General features: G+C 33.6%; 2 protein-coding genes across 6 annotated transcripts; one reads left to right on the top strand and one right to left on the bottom strand.

The window, feature by feature from the left end:
- Nucleotides 1-7,955: 7,955 nt before the first annotated feature.
- LOC144574030 (cullin-3A-like) lies at nucleotides 7,956-12,316 on the top strand. Its single transcript, XM_078323850.1, has 2 exons — nucleotides 7,956-8,313; nucleotides 10,063-12,316. Exons 1-2 carry the CDS (start codon nucleotides 8,150-8,152, stop codon nucleotides 12,101-12,103), a joined length of 2,205 nt encoding a protein of 734 aa, XP_078179976.1. The 5' UTR covers nucleotides 7,956-8,149; the 3' UTR covers nucleotides 12,104-12,316.
- A 3,502-nt stretch (nucleotides 12,317-15,818) lies between these two features.
- On the bottom strand, nucleotides 15,819-20,169 carry LOC144574346 (Haloacid dehalogenase-like hydrolase (HAD) superfamily protein). 5 transcript variants are annotated; one of them, XM_078324290.1, is made up of 11 exons: nucleotides 19,619-20,167; nucleotides 19,238-19,259; nucleotides 18,258-18,782; nucleotides 18,054-18,170; nucleotides 17,860-17,942; nucleotides 17,511-17,594; nucleotides 17,361-17,436; nucleotides 17,188-17,260; nucleotides 16,901-16,974; nucleotides 16,350-16,443; nucleotides 15,819-16,213 (listed from the first exon to the last, which is right to left on the bottom strand). In XM_078324290.1, exons 3-11 carry the CDS (start codon nucleotides 18,379-18,381, stop codon nucleotides 16,147-16,149), a joined length of 792 nt encoding a protein of 263 aa, XP_078180416.1. In that variant the 5' UTR covers nucleotides 18,382-18,782; nucleotides 19,238-19,259; nucleotides 19,619-20,167; the 3' UTR covers nucleotides 15,819-16,146. The 5 variants fall into 5 exon arrangements, with proteins under 5 accessions (XP_078180416.1, XP_078180414.1, XP_078180417.1 ...); XM_078324288.1 differs by having other exon boundaries at nucleotides 19,484-20,167; XM_078324291.1 differs by having other exon boundaries at nucleotides 18,261-18,782; nucleotides 19,238-20,169.
- Between the last annotated feature and the right edge of the window lie 853 nt (nucleotides 20,170-21,022).

Raw genomic sequence — 21,022 nt, forward strand, 5'->3', positions numbered from 1 at the left:
AAAGACCTATTACCTTTCCAAAGGTATTTTATTATTGTTAACAATAGCAATGATGTTACTACACCACTATCTAATTCAAGTAGTACTTTTCTTATTAATTAGATGTGTTGTATAAATTATTTTGGTGATTAATGAGATATATCATTTTGGAATTATATTCTATGTTAATTGAATGTTCGTGGTTAGCAAAAATGTGGAGGGCTAGCCAATTGTAGAAAAGTTGTTGCCAAAATTCATAACGATACACTAATAGTTATAATTACAAACAATTAGCAAAAAAACATTAAAGAAATGAATAAACACAATAAATTATACTTGAGATTTCAATTAAATGTTTCATTTTAAATATCTCAATTAAATAATGTTTGCTGTTGTGATTTAGTTTTGTTCAACATTCAAAGGGAGATCTCAATAAATAGAAATGTTTATGTCTCCAAGAGCTAAACATTTCCAACAGCAGCTTCACGAAAATAGTTAGTATAGCTATAAAATAATATTAATTGTAACAATGAAACATTTCCAAGGGTATAGTAGCCAAGTATTTCCGTGGGCCTTTATTATAAAATACTATAAACATAATAACCAAAACATTTCCAAGGGTAGCTCATGGAAATAATATGTGTTACATCTCCCAAAACATTTCCAAGGGCATAGAGTCAACTATTTCCATGAGCTATCAATAAAAAAATAGTATTTGATTTGTTTGGCGGGTCATGGGTCATCCAGAAGTATTTCCAAGGGCAGACATGAGACATTTCCAATGGCAGACAGCAGGGATTTCCATGCGCAACTATTTTCATTGGCCTACCGTTGGAAATTTTAAGTGTGACAGAAGTGCATCAGAAAACACTATTTTATTTCTGACGGTGTTTCCTACCTTTGGAAAAAACTAAACTCACCCTTGGAAAAAGTGCAGATTCTAGTAGTGTCAGCCCTTATGCCATCACAAGGCATAAAAGAAAGAAAAATTATAGATTTGTCATGTTACCGAGAAATGCTTCCAATTTCGTGTTGTGACGAAGGTCGATACCAAGACGGAGTAGGTCGGGCCTTGCTTGCCACTGCCTCTTCGTCTATGCTTCTCAATCGACTTTGACGCCAAGTGTATGCCAGCCAAGAAAAACACACAAAAATATCCAAATCGGGTATGAAAGAATGGTGATAGTGGTAACAAGAAATGGAAGGCAAAAAGGCCTAAGTCAGTTTTGTAACCGAAATAAATCTAGAAATATTGAGAGTACTCAAAAGATAAGAAATGAGAGGGACAGAGTCGTTTAGAGAGATCAGAGAGAGATATAGGGAGAGAACTCTGAACCTAGGCGTGCACGCTGGTACGGCCTCGTGACCGTGGTTCGGATGCGTGTGTGAAGTCGCGCATTAGGTGAACTTGGCGTGTGCGTTTTGTTCAACAGTAGGAGTGAGAGAGAATGATGGGACAGGAAGGTACGGCTGGGTCGCGAAGTCGTCGCGTGTGAGAGAGAGGTTCGTGCAGAAGGGTTTTGCGCAAAGAACAGATAGAGAGAAGGGGATGCCTAGAAGTAAGGGTGTCAATGGGTACGATACGGGGAGGGTGGAATATTTTCATACCCATACCCACTAAGAATTGACCCTACCCATACCCTACCCATACCCGTTAAGAATTTGTCTTACCTTACCCTACCCATACCCGTTATGATTAACGGGTAACGAAACGGTAGTGGGCGAATAACGAAAATACTAATATAATGGTTCGGACAGCATAGGGTCAATTTTGTCACTTGTTACATTCTTTCTTCTAACATTTCATTCCATCTCGTTCAATTATTAAATATATATATTCATAATATAACCTTGAGAAAGCTGACATGTGATGCAAAATTCAGACGCTAACACCTGAGCTGAGATTAATGGATTACTCATTTGGACCAAACAATACATTATTACCAGAAAATAAGGTGAAGATATATTTTCTTTGAAACATGGAATATTTCCATTTGCAGAATTGAGAAAAAGGCAATAACGATGAATAAAGAAGAAAACAAGGAAATAAATTCGTTGATATATATGTCTCCAGTGTTGATACAAGCATACAGCAATATGAAAAGAAGAAAAATAAATAAATTGGATATAATATTGGTATATTTATATATAATATATTTCATATAATTACCCGTTACCCAACGGGTACGAAATAACTTTTACCCGTACCCATATCCGTTTATCTAACGAAAAAAAATATTTACCCATATCCATATCCAATAAACTAACGAAAAAAAATCTTACCCATATCCGTCTTATCGAATACAATACGGGTAAAGTAAACGGGTAAACGGGTGTCATTGACACCCCTACCTAGAAGAAAAGAGAAATTAAATTGGGGTGGGGTTTCATTGGGATTGGTTCACGTGGCAGTAGGATAGAAGAAAAAGAGAGATAATTAGAGAGGATAGAAAAAAAAAAAAAAAAAAAGAAGTGAAGAAGGTTGTATGGCCTTTCGTGTGTTTTATTTATTTATTTATCCACTCCAATTTGTTGTTACAAATTCTATTACTTTTCGAATTGATTCGGAATGTTTCCTTTCTTTTATCAGTCTAATTCTTGTTTTGTTTATATAAATCTAAATTTATCTATTTATGTACAGTTTTGATTTAGCACGGTTTTAATTGAACAGTCAGATTATTTCTGATTTTTGTAATGTCAATTAACAATTAAACGAAACTAGACATTTCAATTTACCCAACAAAAGTCAATGGAAATTTATGTTAAATATTTGTACGAATATTCGTTGTTTTAAATTTCTAATTTATTTATGAGGTTAGTCTAACTTTTGATTACGGTTATTATTACATAGTTTCGTTTGATCTTTAATTAATATGTTATTTTCATAGACTCATTATTTTTAAACACATCATAAATTTTATAATTTAATTTCATGTAAGTACGTACTTACCATTCCATCGTTGTGTTTATTTATTTCTAATCTAATGTTTTGCATAAATTTTTCAGAACTAATTTAGTAATTTGAAATTTGTATGTTGGTTTGATAAATGCATTCCCAATTTAATTCATTCTTTAATTAACTAAATTTTTTAATTAGGTGTAATTTATAAATTGTTAGCTAATTAATAATTTAAATTTCTAGACTATAACAGTAATATTCTCTCATTTATTTTTCAATATTCCAACTCTCTTTATGTAATTATTTACAATTAATATTCTCTCCTTTCCCCTGAAGGTAGCTTTGCATGTAGACGAGACTCTATAGCACATATGCTCCCTGATAAAAGCACAACAACAAATAATCATATAATGAATGCGCGTGTAAAATGCATAACCATCATGAAAAATATTACCCTTATACATTTTTTCAGAGAAAATTTCAAAGTGTGGACATATAGAAATTTTAAAAATAGCCAATTTATTTTCCTATAAAAACACAATAATATTCAATGTCCCTACAAAAACTTAAAAATATTTCTTATATCCTCTTTTATTTGTTTAATTAGCATTTTATTTTCCAAAAGTAAACTAAAGTTGCTATAGCCATTGAGTTGATTTTAGTGTGTTCTTCAGTTGCCTATATATGTGAGTCATACAAGAAGAAACCTTAATTAATTACAGCCGCACAAGGGATGTTCGCAGATCATTGATTTATTGGAGGTTTTTCCTCTAGAGATTGGATTTTATTTATTTCCATTGTAAACCACTAATAATCAGTAGGCGAAGACTCTGCTTTAAATTTAATCTCAATATATTACCAAAGAAGTTTTGTTCGTTTGCACCTCTCAGTGCGGTTTGAACTCTCAAGAGAATTATTATCTTTCATTTCTTTCGTTGTTGTTTTGCGAGAGGTGTGGTGGGATTGAAAAGTGTAATAACTTTTCCGCTTTTAGGTAAGAACAAAACAAATTCTGAATTGCGCGTTTGTGTGGAGTTTAAGTAATATGTAGAAAAAAAATCTAAAAGCTATTGTTAAAGGTTACAATTTTTAATACGATAGTTTGCCTGAAAAGAGGCCGATTTTTTTATTTATATCCAAAAATTAAATTAAATTTCAAAAACTAACCGAACCGGCTGTCAAATTTTAAATCTACCCAAACCGGTTAACCGTTAACCGGACCAAATTTCCGGTTAACGGTTAACCGGACCCTTTGAAATGGTTCGGTTAACGGTTAACCGGATTCGTTGGTTCACTAAACCGTTAACCGAACCCAATTTTTTTTTTTTTTTTTTTTTTTTTACTTTTTTTACTTTTTTTTAAAACAGAAAATTTTTAATTTTTTTTTTCTATTGAAAATATACATGAAAATTCGTATTTAGATTTATCAAATTTACACCAAAAATTTTTGTAAATCAAATATGAAATTTAAAATTATAGAAAAATACACATACACATACACATACACATACACATATACATATACATATACATAAATAATATACGGTTACCAAATTTTTTTTTTTTTTTTTACTTTTTTTTAAAACAGAAAATTTTAAATTTTTTTATTTTTCTATTGAAAATATACATGAAAATTCGTATTTAGATTTATCAAATTTACACCAAAAATTTTTGTAAATCAAATATGAAATTTAAAATTATAGAAAAATACACATACACATACACATACACATATACATATACATATACATATACATATACATAAATAATATACGGTTACCAATTTTTTATTTTTTTTACTTTTTTTTTAAAAAAATTTAAAAGAGAAAATTTTAATAAATCTAAATACGAATTTTCATGTATATTTTCAATAGAAAAATAAAAAAATTTAAAATTTTATGTTTTAAAAAAAAAGTAAAAAAAAAAATTGGTAATCGTATATCATTTATGTATATGTATATGTATATGTATATGTATATGTGTATGTGTATGTGTATTTTTCTATAATTTTAAATTTCATATTTGATTTACAAAAAATTTTGGTGTAAATTTGATAAATCTAAATACGAATTTTCATGTATATTTTCAATAGAAAAATAAAAAAATTTAAAATTTTCTGTTTTAAAAAAAAGTAAAAAAAAAAAAAAAAAATTGGTAACCGTATATTATTTATGTATATGTATATGTGTATGTGTATGTGTATGTGTATGTGTATGTGTATGTGTATGTGTATGTGTATCTTTCTATAATTTTAAATTTCATATTTGATTTACAAAAATTTTTGGTGTAAATTTGATAAATCTAAATACGAATTTTCATGTATATTTTCAATAGAAAAAAAAAAAAAAAAAAAATTTCTGTTTTTAAAAAAAAGTAAAAAAAGTAAAAAAAAAAAAAAAAAAAAAAAAAAAAACATTTGGGTTCGGTTAACGGTTCAGCGAACCAACGAATCCGGTTAACCGGACCCATGGTTTGGGTCCGGTTAACGGTTAACCGAACCATTTCAAAGGGTCCGGTTAACCGTTAACCGGAAATTTGGTCCGGTTAACGGTTAACCGGTTTGGGTAGATTTAAAATTTGACAGCCGGTTCGGTTAGTTTTTGAAATTTAATTTAATTTTTGGATATAAATAAAAAAATCGGAAAAGAGGTTTATAAAATATCAAAATCTTAGAAGACCACAGCTTATAAAATACCAACATCATAAATTTTTATAAGCTTTGATTGTCAAAATATCGCAATTTTTCACGCATGCATACAAAAATAATATAAACCACATCTTACAAATTTTATTTTGATGTGCGGATTTTAAATTTTAAATTAGTAAATTTCGAAAATCAGAACACAATGGATGCATAAAAATAATTTAAGTAAAGACTATCAAATTTTATTTTGAATTCATATTCTAAATTCTAAATTATTAAATTTCGGAAAATCAGAACATAAATAGATGCATATAAAAATATGAGTGAGTCTATGGTACTATGCATATTACGATTTGTTACCGTGCTACGGCTCTATATTCGAGTTTTCAAATCCTAATGGTCGATCCGAACCGTTCATCTTGTTATCCATATTAATATGTGTTTGGAGACCAAATTTTACATTTTTTGAAATTTTTTTACTATTTTTTTAGATTTATTGAAAATCACTGTTTTTGGATGGTCCAGAATTTTCAGATCAAGTGATTTTCTAAATATTTAAAAAAATAGTAAAAAAAATTCAAAAAATGTAAAATTTGATCTCCAAACACATATTAATATGGAGAACAAGATGAACGGTTCGGATCGACCGTTAGGATTTAAAAACTCGAATATAGAGCCGTAGCACGGTAGCAACCCGTGATATGCATAGTACCATAGACTCACTCTAAAAATATTTGTATAACAATCAAGGCCTTGACCTGTTTGTTGACATCAGAATTCATAAGGACCCTCTCTATCAAAATTAATTGAAAAGGATAGTCAGAGTAATATATCCGTAAAAAATGCTCAATCCAAAGGCCATTGTATGTGTACATGGAAACATAAATGATAAATGCCACACAACAAGCGAGAAAGGGAATTAATTAATAACTTTACGGGCCAATCTAAAAATACAGGGGAAATTTTAGGTATACTCCTAAAAAACATTGAAATTACGTTTTTTTTTTCCCTAAAATTCATAATATCATATTTACCTCTCTAAATTTAAAAAGTTCACAAATTTAATATCTTTTCAATTAAAACTTATTTTAAATTTATGAACCTCTCATTTAATTGTATTGTTTATTATAAATTATATGCGCAGTCTGTGTAAAAAAAAAATTCAGTCTCTAATTAAGAACAGATAGTTTGAGGTACAAACCAATTGGACACGGATCAGAAAAAGAAACCATATCCGTATCAGCTTTTATTTTCTGGATACAGATAAGATATCGGTAGATATATGCATACATTTTGTCATAATATACATTAAACTATATGAAATATATCTACTATTTATATACATATAATTAAAATTTAAAATCATATTTGTATCTGTATCAACACAAATATTCAGATATCGGATACCCGTATTTAATTTTTGGATACAGATCCAAATATGGACAAATAATATCTGATTCATTTTCATCCCTACAAATAGTTAATTTATCTACTTGTGATGTATAGAAAGTTAAAAAAAAAAATAGAAAACATATTAAATTGAGTATTTGTGAGTTTTTGAAATTTAGACGAGTAAATATGATATTATGAATTTTAGAGGAAATATGTAATTTTGAGGCAATTTTCTTTTATTAATATCTATCGATGAATAAAAAAAAAATAAAAAAATGTCCTTAAAATTTTGGTATAACTATAATTTTAATATTTTTAAATTCTAATTTAACTTACGATCAGATCACAAGAGTATGATCTTACCGTATAGTATTGATTGAGGTGTCAATCCATAGTGATAATGTATTAAGTTTTAAATAATTTTCGTTAGTCTAGGTTATTGGATTTTTTAAAAGGATTTGTGGTAATCAGTACAATCAAGTAATTATAATTAAAATAAAGTTACATAGTAGTTTAGTAGAGAGTCTCTAGAGTTTATATTTCATATCCTTCTTAATAATGCAAAATACAAGTTTTGACGTTTATTATGTCGTGTGCGGTACTGTCATTGTCGTGTACAGTATAGCTTGTCTTTCGAGTATCCCGTGTACAACACTGTCACTACCCGCACGGTATACTGGATTGTTTGCTTATGCAATATGAGGATTTTCTAATATTTCGACAGGCTTTAAGGCTACCGAAACTGATATATTTTAGGTATGAAAATATGTTTTTCTCTATACTACCATGTTGTTGAAATAATTCTAAAGACTGTTAATCTAACAAAGACCTAATCTAGCGATTAGATTACTTTATATATTTTTATATTTTTATTTAGCGGTGGATATTAATAAAAAAAAAAATCAGAATTTTGAGGGGCATACATGAAATTCCTCCAAAAATTTAACTCCAGAAATGAATTTCACAGCTGTAAATGGGAAAGGAAAATAATTATTAACGTATTAACTATTAACTATTATTATTAAGTATTAACCCTAATATTATTTCCAATAATCGATTTAGAAATATAAAAGAAAAAGAAAAAAGAGAGAAACAGACCATCGCGAGGTTTCGCTAAAAATCTTTCCCTCTTCGTTTTCCATTAATAAAGTCTCTTCCCCTCCGGCTCCTGCTTTTTCTTCCCTCTTCTCTCTCTATCTCTTCCCGAAACCCTAGTTTCGTCGGAGAGTTGAGCGATGAGTAATCCATCGAAGAAGAAGACGTTTAAGATCGAGGCCTACAAGCACAGGATCGAGGTCGATCCTAAGTACGCTGATCGCACATGGCAAATCATCGAGCATGCGATTAACGAGATTTACAACCACAACGCTAGCGGGCTTAGCTTTGAGGAGCTTTACAGGTAACCCTCGTTTTTATTCGTTTCGTAATTTTACGCGGGGCAATTTTAGTCTGAATTGAAGTTGGGATATTTGAATTTCGTTGTTTTATATTATGCATGTGGTTCACCCAGGGAGCAGAGAAACCTATGCTTTTGATTTAGTACCCCTGATGTCCCGGGGTTAGGTATTTGGAAGAAATTATGTAATAATTGGAAAAACTGGGGAGCACCTAAAATTGTGTCTAATTAGGTATTGGATGGGAAGCTAGGCAATAGTTTCCTGCTAGGTTGTTTTTTTATCATCATTAGTTTCTCTGCGCCTGTTGCTCATAATTTTTGCGAAGTGTTTACAGTTTTAGTAACCTGTACTGCACAAATATGTTTAGTTTGAACTTGGATTGCGAAATATATTTTTTTTAAAATACCAGAGGCCTGGCTGCATTAACCTGAGAAGTTAAATTACAGGACTAAAACTGCTACTTCACCTCTCCCCAACTATGTGAGAGAGTGAAGTCAGCATCCGTGCACTTGGATTTTAATTGTGAGTTTGTTGTTGCAAAGCTAGCGAATGCTTCTGTTTAAACTAACTTGCAGTATTTAAAAGAAAAAAAAATCGGTAGCTTCTCTTTAATAGACAGAATAAATTTACAATTGATTTGTTTGAGGACCGCATGCAATTTATGTATGCGAAAAGTTTTGGCAGAGAGATCGCCAAGCAAGATACATTACTGGTACTCAATAATGAGTTTTCTGAAGTCTATGCCTTTAATTGTGGAGCTATAAACTATATTACTTGGAAACTTGCATCAGGTGAGATGATTTACAATTGATAGCTTCTCTTTAATATATATAATAGATTTACACAATTGGTTTAAGAAAAGAAAATCGACAGCTTCTCTTTAATAGATAGAATAAAATATGATCGATTTGTTTGGGAGCCGCAATTTATGTATGCAGAAAGTTTGGGCAGAGAGATTGCCAATCACCATACATTATTGGTACTTATAACGAGTTTTCCTAACTCTCTGCATTTAATTGAGAAGCTATAAACTTTATTATTGGAAACTTAGCATCAGCTGAGGTGATTTACAATTGATAGCTTCTCTTTAATAAGATAGAATAAATTTACAATTGATTTAAACAGAAAAAAATCGGCAGCTTATCTTTAATAGATAGAATAAATTTACGATCGGTCTGTTTGAAGGCCGCAATTTATGTATGTGAAAAGTTTTTAGATGGAATAATTTTACAATCAATCAGTTTGAGGCCCGCAATTTATGTATGCGATAAGTTTTGGCAGAGAGATTGCCAAGCACAATACATTATTGGTACTTGATAATGATTTTTCCTAACTCTATGCCTTTAATCATGGAGCTATAAACTTTGTTATTGTAAACTTAGCATCAGCTGAGGTGATGTAATTTAGATAGTAATACTATAAATAAAGTTATAATTGTTTTCTTCTCTTTTTTTTTTCTTTTTTCTAAGCACTTGGCTTGTGGCAAATAACAAGACCTAGAAGCTTTCTTGAATGTGTTTTTATACTATATCCTTGTTGATAGCCTAGGAAAAAGACATGAGCGAATATAGATCAATGCTCAATTTCTCAGATCAGCTCAAGGAGTGTCATATGCAATTTTTGTTATTTCCATTCTCATGCCAAAAGATGTCTAAAAGCATATGAAAAAAAAATTCAGCTACACATTCATGATTTTGAATGGGAAAAGAAGTTTCTCTTTAAATTTCTTCTTACGAGTATCTTTTTTGCAGGAATGCATATAATATGGTCTTGTACAAATTTGGCGACAGGCAATACAATGGATTAGTTGTGACAGTGACTAGACACCTGAAAGAAATGGGGAAATCAATAGAGTCGGCTCAAGGCTCATTTCTAGATGAACTCAACCGCAAATGGACCGACCATACCAAGTCCATGCAAATGATTCGAGATGTACTGATGTACATGGACCGCACCTACATTCCATCCCACCACAAGACACCTGTCTATGAACTGGGGCTCAATCTCTGGCGGGACCACATAATCCATTCAGCAAAGATCCAAACCCGGCTGGTTGATACACTACTTGAGCAAATACACAGAGAGAGGATGGGTGAGGTGATTAACCGCGGGCTTATGAGGAATGTGACCAAGATGCTTACTGAGTTGGGCTCATCAGTGTACCAGGAGGTTTTTGAGAAATCGTTTTTGGATGTATCTGCAAGCTTCTACAGTGGTGAGTCTCAACAGTATATAGAGGTTTACAACTGTAGTAACTACCTGAGGATGGCTGAGAAGAGAATCAATGAAGAAGTGGAGCGGGTCTCGCACTACTTGGACAGCAAAACAGAGCAAAAGATAACTGCCGTGGTAGAGAAGGAATTGGTAGAGATCCACATGAATAGGCTGGTGCATATGGAGAACTCTGGACTTATTCCAATGCTAGTAGATAATATGTATGAAGATCTGAACTGTATGTACAACCTGTTCAAGCGGGTCCCTAGCGGTTTAAATCTAATAAAGGATGTGATGGCCTCACATTTGAAGGAAACAGGTAAGCAACTGGTAACTGACCCAGATCGGTTGAAGGACCCAGTTGACTTCATCCAACGGCTGCTGGACATGAGAGAGAAATACAATGAGATTATTACCAAGTCGTTTAACAATGATAAGGCATTCCAGAATGCGCTCAATGGCTCATTTGAATTTTTCATAAACATAAATAACCGGTCACCCGAATTCATTTCACTCTTTGTAGACGACGCCCTTCGCAAGGGGGTTAAAGGGGCCTCTGATGATGATGTTGACCAGGTGCTCGACCGGGTATTGGTGCTATTTAGATATTTGCAAGAGAAGGATGTATTTGAAAAATACTATAAGCAGCATCTAGCAAAACGGCTACTCTCTGCCAAGTCGGTGTCAGAGGAGGCTGAGAGGGGCATGATTTTGAAATTAAAAACTGAATGTGGCTACCAGTTCACGTCCAAACTGGAGGGGATGTTTAATGATATCAAGACCTCACATGATACCATGCAGGGATTTTATAACAGCCCTTATGGCTTGGACATGGCCGATATGCCTGGTATTACTGTCCAGATTCTGACAACCGGGTCATGGCCAACCCAGGCCATCAATACGTGTATCCTCCCAGCTGAGATCGTGGTTGTGTGTGAGAAGTTCAAGGCATACTACTTGGGGACACACAATGGGAGAAGGTTAACTTGGCAGACAAACATGGGTCATGCTGATTTAAAGGCTACTTTCGGCAAAGGACAGAAACATGAGCTGAATGTATCTACCTACCAAATGTGTGTTCTCATGCTGTTTAACTCAGCTGATCGGTTAACATATAGAGAAATCGAACAGGCAACTGAGATACCAGGTCCTGACCTGAAGCGATGCCTCCAGTCACTGGCATGTGTCAGGGGCAAAAATGTCCTCCGCAAGGAGCCAATGAGCAGGGAGATCTCAGAGGATGATGCATTTTTATTCAACGACAAGTTTACAAGCAAGCTTGTGAAGGTCAAGATCGGCACTGTGGTGGCACAGAAAGAGACTGAGCCGGAGAAAATGGAGACGCGTCAGCGTGTGGAGGAGGATAGGAAGCCCCAGATTGAGGCTGCTATTGTGCGTGTTATGAAGTCGAGGCGTGTCTTGGATCATAACAGCATAGTAACAGAGGTGACAAACCAGCTCCAGGCACGGTTCTTACCAAATCCTGTTGTGATAAAGAAGCGCATTGAGTCCCTTATTGAGCGTGAGTTTCTGGAGAGGGATAAGGCTGATAGGAGGCTGTACAGGTACTTGGCTTAAAAAAATAGGCTTGGTTCTGATGTTGGGTTGGTGGGGGTTGTGTTTTGGGTTTTGGAACTTGATGTTCTCTGTTTAAGACTATTTAACTAAAAGCTGCATGTCATCAGTAGAATTAGCTGTTTAGTATTTGTTCTCATCATTTTGATATTTTGCTAAAGCTTTATCATGGTATCGAATTAAAGTTACTTCTCAGTATGAGTAGTTTCTGGTTTATGTTTTCTTTGCCCTTCTATTTGCATGTGCTTCACTATCGGCTTATTATGTTGTTAGTGTGTGGTGGTTGGCTGCCTTTCCTTGCCAGGCAAAAAGGAAAATCACTAGTGTCTTTGTTTGGATGAAGCGAACTTGGAAGATATTTCGTTCCTTTGTGTTACAAGCTCGTCAACTTTGAAGCATTGATTTATGGGAGTCGACCTTTAGGGAGAATTTCTGGTGTTTTTCTCATTAAAACACCATAATGAATACCTCTATTCAAAATAAAGAGTATATTTGTCAATTTAATTTTTAAAATAACTAAATAAAAGGAAATGGAAAAAATAATGTTAAGGTTTTATGGAGATATTGAATGTTAGTGTGTTTTAATGGAGAAATTGCTCATTTTGAAAGTTTGTATATATGGGTATACAAAAGGCAAAAGTTGCTGAAGGTTGGTTTAATTTGCACCTGTGGCTAGTGCGCTATGCACCTAACGTGCTGCGTCTACTAGTACTGGGCACCTTGTCATGACCCGTATGACCACCACTCAAATTAAAAATATCACAAAAAGATTTCAAGACAAGTTTGAAGGCAAACGGGTCAAGAATATGAAGAAGACAACAGACAAATTAGAGAGAAATGCGACATACAACACAAATAGTTCTCAAATCGATCTTTGGTTACTATTTAATCATGACATTCTTATTACAACGATTTTTGCTAGTTAATAATTAATTGTATAGGATTCGACAGGACGAGGTGATTAGAAAATTAGGACTGTAAATAAAATCTTCTTTTTCACAAATATATCTGTTGATGGTATTTTTCCGTCAATCATAAAAAGAAAAAAGAAAAACATTATTATTACAAGTCCAATAAATATTATTTCAGTGCTTTGAACAATAAACGACGAAAGCTATAACTTCGATGTTTTACACTTTTTACGATTCAGAGTTATGATAGTCATAATTGGCTTGTAACGGACTGTTATCCAGTAAGTCCGTCAAAATTCTTCTAGAAACTAATTCGAGGAGTCTCGTGTTATTTTTAGGGGTCTTAGTTATGCTATTTCGCGTTGTATTTGTTAGTTACTTAATTTAGGATATTTAGAAATAGTTAATTATTTATTTTTCATATCATGCAATATTTAGAAGTAGTGGGTGGTTAATTATAGAAAGTGTGTTTTAGTGGTGTATTACTAGTTGTTAGTGTTATTGGTGGAGTATTCCTATATATGTATTTGTTTTGTGTGAGTTGTAATAATGCAATTAATATAATAGAAAATTTATTAAATCTTGTTTTTTTTTTTCGGAGTAAAAGTTGGAGATTAAGTCACCTAACTATTTAATTCTCACTTGAATCCGTAACCTTCCACGCAGAAGTACAAATAAAAATTAATGTTAATTATTTGTGGCGTTGTTATTCAATTTTGTACCATATTTTTCACTCAGTAAAGACCTTTCAACTTTCCTCCGAAATTATTACAAATCCATCTCTTATCTTGCGCACGTCTGTTGTTCGGATTTTCACACAGAGTCACTTGAATCATAACAAATTAGTATTAGAGCAAAGTCACATTATAACACACCGCATCTAAGTGTTTTTAGTAGAACACTACCTGTGGTTCGTTTGACATCATAGGGGCATGTTTCACTCTAATTATTTTATTTTATTTTCTTTATGAAGGTGGTGATTTGGTAATTGTAATGAACAGCGGTGCATCTAATTGTTTTCCTGTTAAAGATTTAATTCCTTCGTTGAAGGCGACAATCACTAAAATCAATAATTGGATTTTTTTTTTTTTTTTTTAGTATGATATGTTAATAATCTTGTGGAACAATATACAGAACAAGCAAAAAAAAAGTTTCGGCTGACATTTATGCATTTATTTGTACACTAAACTAAAAGAGCGAAGCAAACAGTTGGTTCACTATATGTTCCGAAATTTTTAAAAATACCATTTTATTAAAATTAATAAACCAAAACACCAAATTGGACTGGAATTATTAAATTTCGCATGGCCGTTGCGAGGGAAAGCGGCCAGCTAGAACCGGGCTGCTGCGAGGGGAAGCGGGCACTTATTTGGGCCGCTTTGGGGGCCAGCGGCCACCTTGATTTTTTTTTTTTTTTTTGGAAAACATAATTTTTTTTTGTATTAAAATATTAGAAATGTTGAATATATTTCTTTGAAAATAGATGAAATACAATATAATTTGATTTATTAGAAAGACTGCAACAAATAAGCCGGATCAATATTTTTCAGATCAGATTTTTCGCGGCTGTAAGAAAAATTAATATATTTCTTTGTGTGTTATTGGAAAAAAATAAAAATAATTAGATTCTGAGTTATTGATCCCGGTTCAAAAGTCACTTCTAGGTAATCCAGAAAATATTGTGTCCTTTCTAGTATATTTAATTTATAAAAAGTTGTATCTATTTTGATAATTCTTTTTGAAAAACAATAATTAAATAAAATAAAGATTTTGATTTTTTTCAAAAATAGATACAACTTTTTATAAATTAAATGTACTAGAAGGATCACAATATTTTCTGGATTACCTAGAAGTGACTTTTGAACCGGGATCAATAACTCAGAATCTAAGTATTTTTATTATTTTCCAATAACACATAAAGAAATATATTAATTTTTCTTACAACCGCGAAAAATCCGGCCTGAAAAATATTGATCCGGATTATTTGTTGCAGTCTTTCTAATAAATCAAATTATATTGTATTTCATCTATTTTCAAATAAATATATTCAACATTTCTAATATTTTAATAAAAAAATTCTGTTTTCCAAAAAAAAAAAAAAAAAAATCAAGGTGGCCGCTGGGCCCAGAAGCGGCCCAAATAAGTGCCCGCTTCCCCTCGAAGCGGCCCGGTTCCAAGTGCCCGCTTCCCCGGGAAGCGGCCATGCGAAAAATATAATTTCCAGCCAGAATTGGTGTTTTGGTTTAATAATTTAAAAAAAATGGTATTTTTAAAAATTTCGGCTATATGTTTGAGTTCGAGGGATCGAAAACCGGAAGTATTTTCATTCGCACTTAAATTGACACGTTTAAATTATTAGATGTGATTTTTATCATTTCAATTACATAGATATAAAAAGTTAAAAGAAATTAAACTTCATTTTAATGGCCATTAAAAGACGAAAACAATTAATAAATTTGATCAATTGATAATTGATATTACTTAGCTTGTGATCACTGATCAATGACGCAACCACATTGAATCATGAATAAACAATTATCTATTTTTCAATTTTGAAAAACGAGTATAGATCTATGTATAATCAAATTGTTGCTTACCCGAAGAGAAAATTTTGCCTACCCATAGACAACCTACAGTCTGAATTAATTAATTCACGATAGTTTGCAACCCGCTAGCATACCAATATATATATATTTTGCCTACTCCTGATTAAAAATACTGACTACACCTCTACTTGTGATGCATAGCCAAATAAAGTCAAAATAATGCAAATTTTCATGTGCATGTAACAAGTGCATCAAAAATAAGGAACCAACTAATTTTGTTATTAAAAAATTAGAGAATAGTAATTTAAAATCCCTCAATGGGTTATTACAACCGAAGAAATTTTAAAAAGACTGAAACATAAAACATGAGCTTATTTTTTTGGATAGTTTTTTTTTTTTTTTTAATATCTTGGCAGAAGCTGCCAGTTTTCACATTTAAAAAAAGAGAAAAGATTTTACAACAGTTTTCAAAAAAATTCGGCTAGTTAATCCCCATTCTTCCCCTTCTTTTGGGTAATTAGAATAATATACAACGATAAACTCCTTGAAAAGAAGCATCCGACTACAGATCGGCCCGAGAAACCAAAATTTACTGCTCTTCTGGCAGAATCCGTTTACGAATCTCAGCGAAGTCCTTCACATCTAAACCCCACAACCTACAACGAATAAGAATGTAAAAACTTGTCCTCAAATGAAAAAAAAAATAGACTTGTATTAGAAACAAGCATTGGGTTGTCCCAAGATCCTTGTAACTATAAATACAAGGAACTCAGGAAAAAGCAAGTTAAATACCAGCAATTGATTCCGACAGCATTAGCACCTGCCTTGTCAGCCTTCTCATCATCTCCTATGTGTACGGTCTTGCTGGCCTCTACTTCTATTTGATCTATCAACAGGTTATCGAATCATTAATACAAACTGAGACAAAAGAGATAATTTATGCATCTAAAATTCAGATGAGTAACCTACAGAGGCACTTGATGGGACAGGGACAAGTGCAGGCGTTGAGAGCCCAGTAGAAGAAAAAGAGAGAATTCAACCTTGTTTTTTCCAGTGGCACTCATGTTTTTGGCTTTATCTAGTTGTTCTGAATCTAAGTTAGATTATCATGCTATAATTTCTAGTAGTGTTTGCTTTGTTAAATTAGGTGGGTTAGGTTAGTTTCCAGTTTTCTTGTTGGTTCTGGCGAGGAATAATGGGGTAATTTTGCTTTGTAAAACGCTACACTGTTGAAATGTGTACTCATTTGCACAGAAATTTCTCTTGAAAAAAGGATCTTACGAGGACTTGAGCTTGCAACAGAGAAATTAAAAAAAATTTTACCATTACAAGAAATGTTGTACCTAAAGCTGCACTGAAGATCTCTGGAGCTGGTTTTTCATACCCGACCTCTGAAGATATTATAGTGGCGTCAAATCTTAGACAAGAGTAACAGAATTAAAAATTCAATCTATCAAATCAGCTTTACATAGAATACACATGCAGGCTAATGAAGCGCCCTCACTTTAAGACCTAGTCCATATATTTTGACAATTAAATATAAGGACAGAGACTATATATCAAACCAATTATCATCTTCTAAGTGTTATGAGAAATAGCTCCTATTTTGAAGGGCGGCAAGAAGACTTACAAGTCAGCAACACCAAGGTCCTTCAATAACTTCCTTAAGCGAGTATCAAAATTCGATACAACTGCCAGCTTAACTGTACTAGAAACAAATAAAGAAACAACAAGAAGAAGATTTTAAAGAAGCTTTAAAAAACGAAAAGAAAAATCGAGGGAATAATAAGTAAATCGTAGAACCTCCAGCATCTTTGAGCTCATGCAATGTTTCATAAGCACCTGCTGGTAACCGCCATGCATCACCATGTGCAAAGTGCTGGCAACAAGTAACTGTCATAAGGTGCTCTGAAAAGAAGATTATATAAGAGATGCACAAGGTGAAGAGCGAACCTCGTATACTTCTTCAAAATAGCCATTATCAGCACAGCCAGTTGCCTCCGAAACAATAAGCCTCCAAAATGGCCGGCCATCACCCTGTAGATCAGGGAAAACATCTCTTTAACATGATTTGATAAAACTTCCAGCGGTGATTCCGATTTTAACTCTGACCTGACCCAACACCTTTTTGGGACTTGACCAGATTCGGACTATTTAAAAATCAATGTATACTGTAGACACATAGTACAATTCAAGCACGCTGTTGTAAATCTCAACACTCAGTTCAACAATTTTGCTCTGAATAATTATGAAAACAAAAATAGAGTGGAATTTTTTTAACTAAAAGTATGCAGCAATTAACCTCATAACGAAGCTTCTCTGGCCATGGTGCAGCAAATGCCCTTCTAAACCCCTGCTTTATCTCACTCTCGCTCATAACCAATCCTAACAAAAATAAATAAATAATAACACCGACAAATTTCATGTGTGAGAAAATGGCATTTTGTCGCAATTTGCAGAGGTGATCAAGAAAGCAAAATTTGCTTATAATCAGACCATATTTTCTCCCGATTGAAGCATATGTCGCTTCAACAGGTCTCACAAGCTGGAGAAGCGTGCCGCCTGCGTCCAATAGCAGGCCATCGTACAATCTCTGCCTCTGTGCGCCTGGACCTGGATTGTCAGAAGCCGATGTAAGTTCTAGTTTCTAGAGCAGATTAATTTACCATCGTAAACGGGTTGCGGTACGAACGAAATTACAACCAGAGGACATGCAGATTCGGGTCGGAGGAAATGGGGTAACAGGAGCTCTGCGATGGGATGAGTTGCGAGTAAGGAGGCGCAGAGATCTTGCCCCTGAACGGCTTAGACAGCGAATCTCCATGGATAAAAGATATTGAAACAGAAAATTAGAGAGGAAAAGTTTTCCGGATGTCTAAACGGGTTGGTTGGATCATCTCTGCCTGATATTGGCGGGTCCGGTTTTACCTAAAGTAATACAAATTCTGAGTTTAAGTCAGACCGTCCGATCATAATTCCGGCCAATCCGGCCCGAGGTGGAATGCACGGTGGTCCTTCGATATTCGTGCCGGAGAAAATCGAACGGTTAACAATCAAAATCAAAAGTTAAGTGACTTTAGGAGATCCGAATATGATTTGGGTATTATTATATGAGTAAGGCTAGGGTGTGACGTGCTGCTGGAGGTGGAGATCACTCTTGAAGTAAATGGCATGCATGGCTCAGCTCACCTGTCACCTCTTTCTCCTTGTGATTATCCATCAAAACTATAGTACATTTCATAATAGCTTGTTAATGAAACTTTTGTTAACAAATGCTTTTATGGCCTGAAAACGCTATAGTGGCGCAATATAGCACCATGGTTACAACCATATTATAACTGTCTTTTTGGGTCCATAAAACTATTAAATTATAAACTAACATATCCCCTCCAAAAATATAAATTAAATCTGTTAACCTACATTTTCACCAAAAAGAGAAAAAAGAGATGAGAGAGATTACTGGCAATTTAATGAAACTAAGATCCTAGTACCTGTTATGAATCATATAATAACTGAATGATATATGCAACCTAATATTCCATGCTCCCTCCTCTCTAAATGCAGAACCCAGAGGGTCCAAATCTTCGTTTAATTATTATGTACTGAAATTAAAGTTGGCTCGTTTTCACTAATTATGATGTACTTACAATCTAATCCTATTTTCAAATAATCAAGCGTACCAGAAAGCTTGACTTCTGCTACCTACACAATATGTAATAAGAGATCAAATTAGTGTTAATAGAGTTAAAAAGAAAATCAGAAATATTTTTATTAAACATTCAAAAATCAGAAGAAAAGAAAAACCAGCAAAAACCTCAAATGATTCTAGAAAAGACTATTAAAAGTTATTTCTTCTAGAAAATCACGCTTAAAATAACTACAAAAATGAAACCAATTTTCGTCAAAAATTCAAAATCAGAACAAACCAATGCTGAGGTGACAGGGGTTGGGATGAGCCAAACCGGAGTTAAGAGAAGTGGTGCCACATGCAACAGGGGCGAAATGTACAGGATCCGATAAACCTAGATTTGAAGAGGGGGTAAGGTGATCAGGTTCCGAACCTGGAGCGCACAGGGGCGAAACGCGGGGAGGCGAGGGGCGGAAACCCTAGCGGGGGAGGGGGAAAGTCAGGAGCCAAATAGAGAGGGACGGAACTTTTTTTTTTCCCAATCGCTCAGCACCTGACGGAGAAATTATTCCAATTTCCGTCCACGCTCAGCGCACTTAGGGTGTGCTCCAGTGGGGTGTATTGGAGGGGAGGTGAAAAATGAAAAGTCACTTGCTCCAGAAACAAATTATCGGGAGAGGGGAACGGTACAGAGGGTAATTGCTTCCCTCTAAATCAGCGAAAATTGTCCCTTCCAAATCGGGGTGTAGCCAGAGGAAAAAGGGACCCACCGAAGATTATGACGAGTTTAGCCTTTGCCGTCTCCATGTTTTTCTCATTCGTTTTCACTCTCAGAAGAAAACCAACGGAGGTGCTTTCTCTCTTGGTGGTGCGTTCTCTCTCTGATCTCCGTCGGTGGTTTTTTTCTCTCTCAGCCGATAAGTTCTCACACAATTTGTGTTCTTCTCTCTGGCGGTGTTGTTGTGTCTTCCTCCAATCAATTTCTTATTCCTTCACCGCCTCTTTTTCTTATCTCCCTCCAATCCAGAAAAAAGTTTCTTTTCATCGCCTCTTTTCACACAATTTGGAAGGCTAAGTTTTTTATTTATCAGCTGTTTTTATATACATCAGTAAATGCTGATATTTTTTTTTCTTTTGAGGAAACAAATGCTGTATTTTGATTTGTACCAGCACATACTGGTTATGGTACACACATATTATCAAAATGCAAATTTGAACCCATAGTTATAACTCAATTTTTTAGCAATTTGCACTTCACCATTGATCAGCTGCTTGGGTTAATTGGTCTAATTGTCACCCAATATGGTACTAATATCCCCGTTATTTCAATCTTTTCATTCATTCAATATGTGAAAAATACAAGTATTCATTATGATATTTATCTACAATACTTTGGTTCACTTAGTACATTTTTCATTTCAGGTGCGGTGGCTCAAGTCAACCTGATTTCACTTGTATAAGAACAGAAGGTTTGTTTAATGAAACTATATTTCTTGAAATCACTTGAAGAATTTTAACATCACACTGTTCTTGCTTAATTTTACTGTTATATAACTTGAAAAAAAAATTAACTACCAAATTAATAACAATTCAACATCATGTTGTCCGAGCTTCATTCTAGTTTACATATTATTTTTGTTTATGTTAATTTTGATTTTTATTGTTTTTAAAGTTCCTAATCACAATGAATATGATTAGAAAGGTAAGTCTTTTTCAAACCTTTGTCGTGTACATCGGTGGGGCTTTGATTCAAGTTCAAGTATAGGCTTGTTCATAGCGGATAATGCCGTGACATAGTTCGCATGAAAAAACATTGCCTGATGGCTTGTTCATAATG

This window comes from Carex rostrata, chromosome 22 (assembly GCF_964058835.1).
Source record: "Carex rostrata chromosome 22, lpCarRost1.2, whole genome shotgun sequence".
NCBI lineage: Eukaryota > Viridiplantae > Streptophyta > Magnoliopsida > Poales > Cyperaceae > Carex > Carex rostrata.

Coding starts and splice junctions, on each gene's coding strand:
- LOC144574030 (XM_078323850.1), top strand. CDS start 8,150: ATGAGTAATCCATCGAAGAAGAAGACGTTTAAGATCGAGGCCTACAAG. Junction 8,314..10,062: donor AGCTTTGAGGAGCTTTACAG/GTAACCCTCGTT, acceptor TCTTTTTTGCAG/GAATGCATATAATATGGTCT.
- LOC144574346 (XM_078324290.1), bottom strand. CDS start 18,381: ATGGAGATTCGCTGTCTAAGCCGTTCAGGGGCAAGATCTCTGCGCCTC. Junction 17,595..17,859: donor CAGAGAAGCTTCGTTATGAG/GTTAATTGCTGC, acceptor CCTGATCTACAG/GGTGATGGCCGGCCATTTTG. Junction 16,975..17,187: donor GACCTTGGTGTTGCTGACTT/GTAAGTCTTCTT, acceptor CTCTTGTCTAAG/ATTTGACGCCACTATAATAT.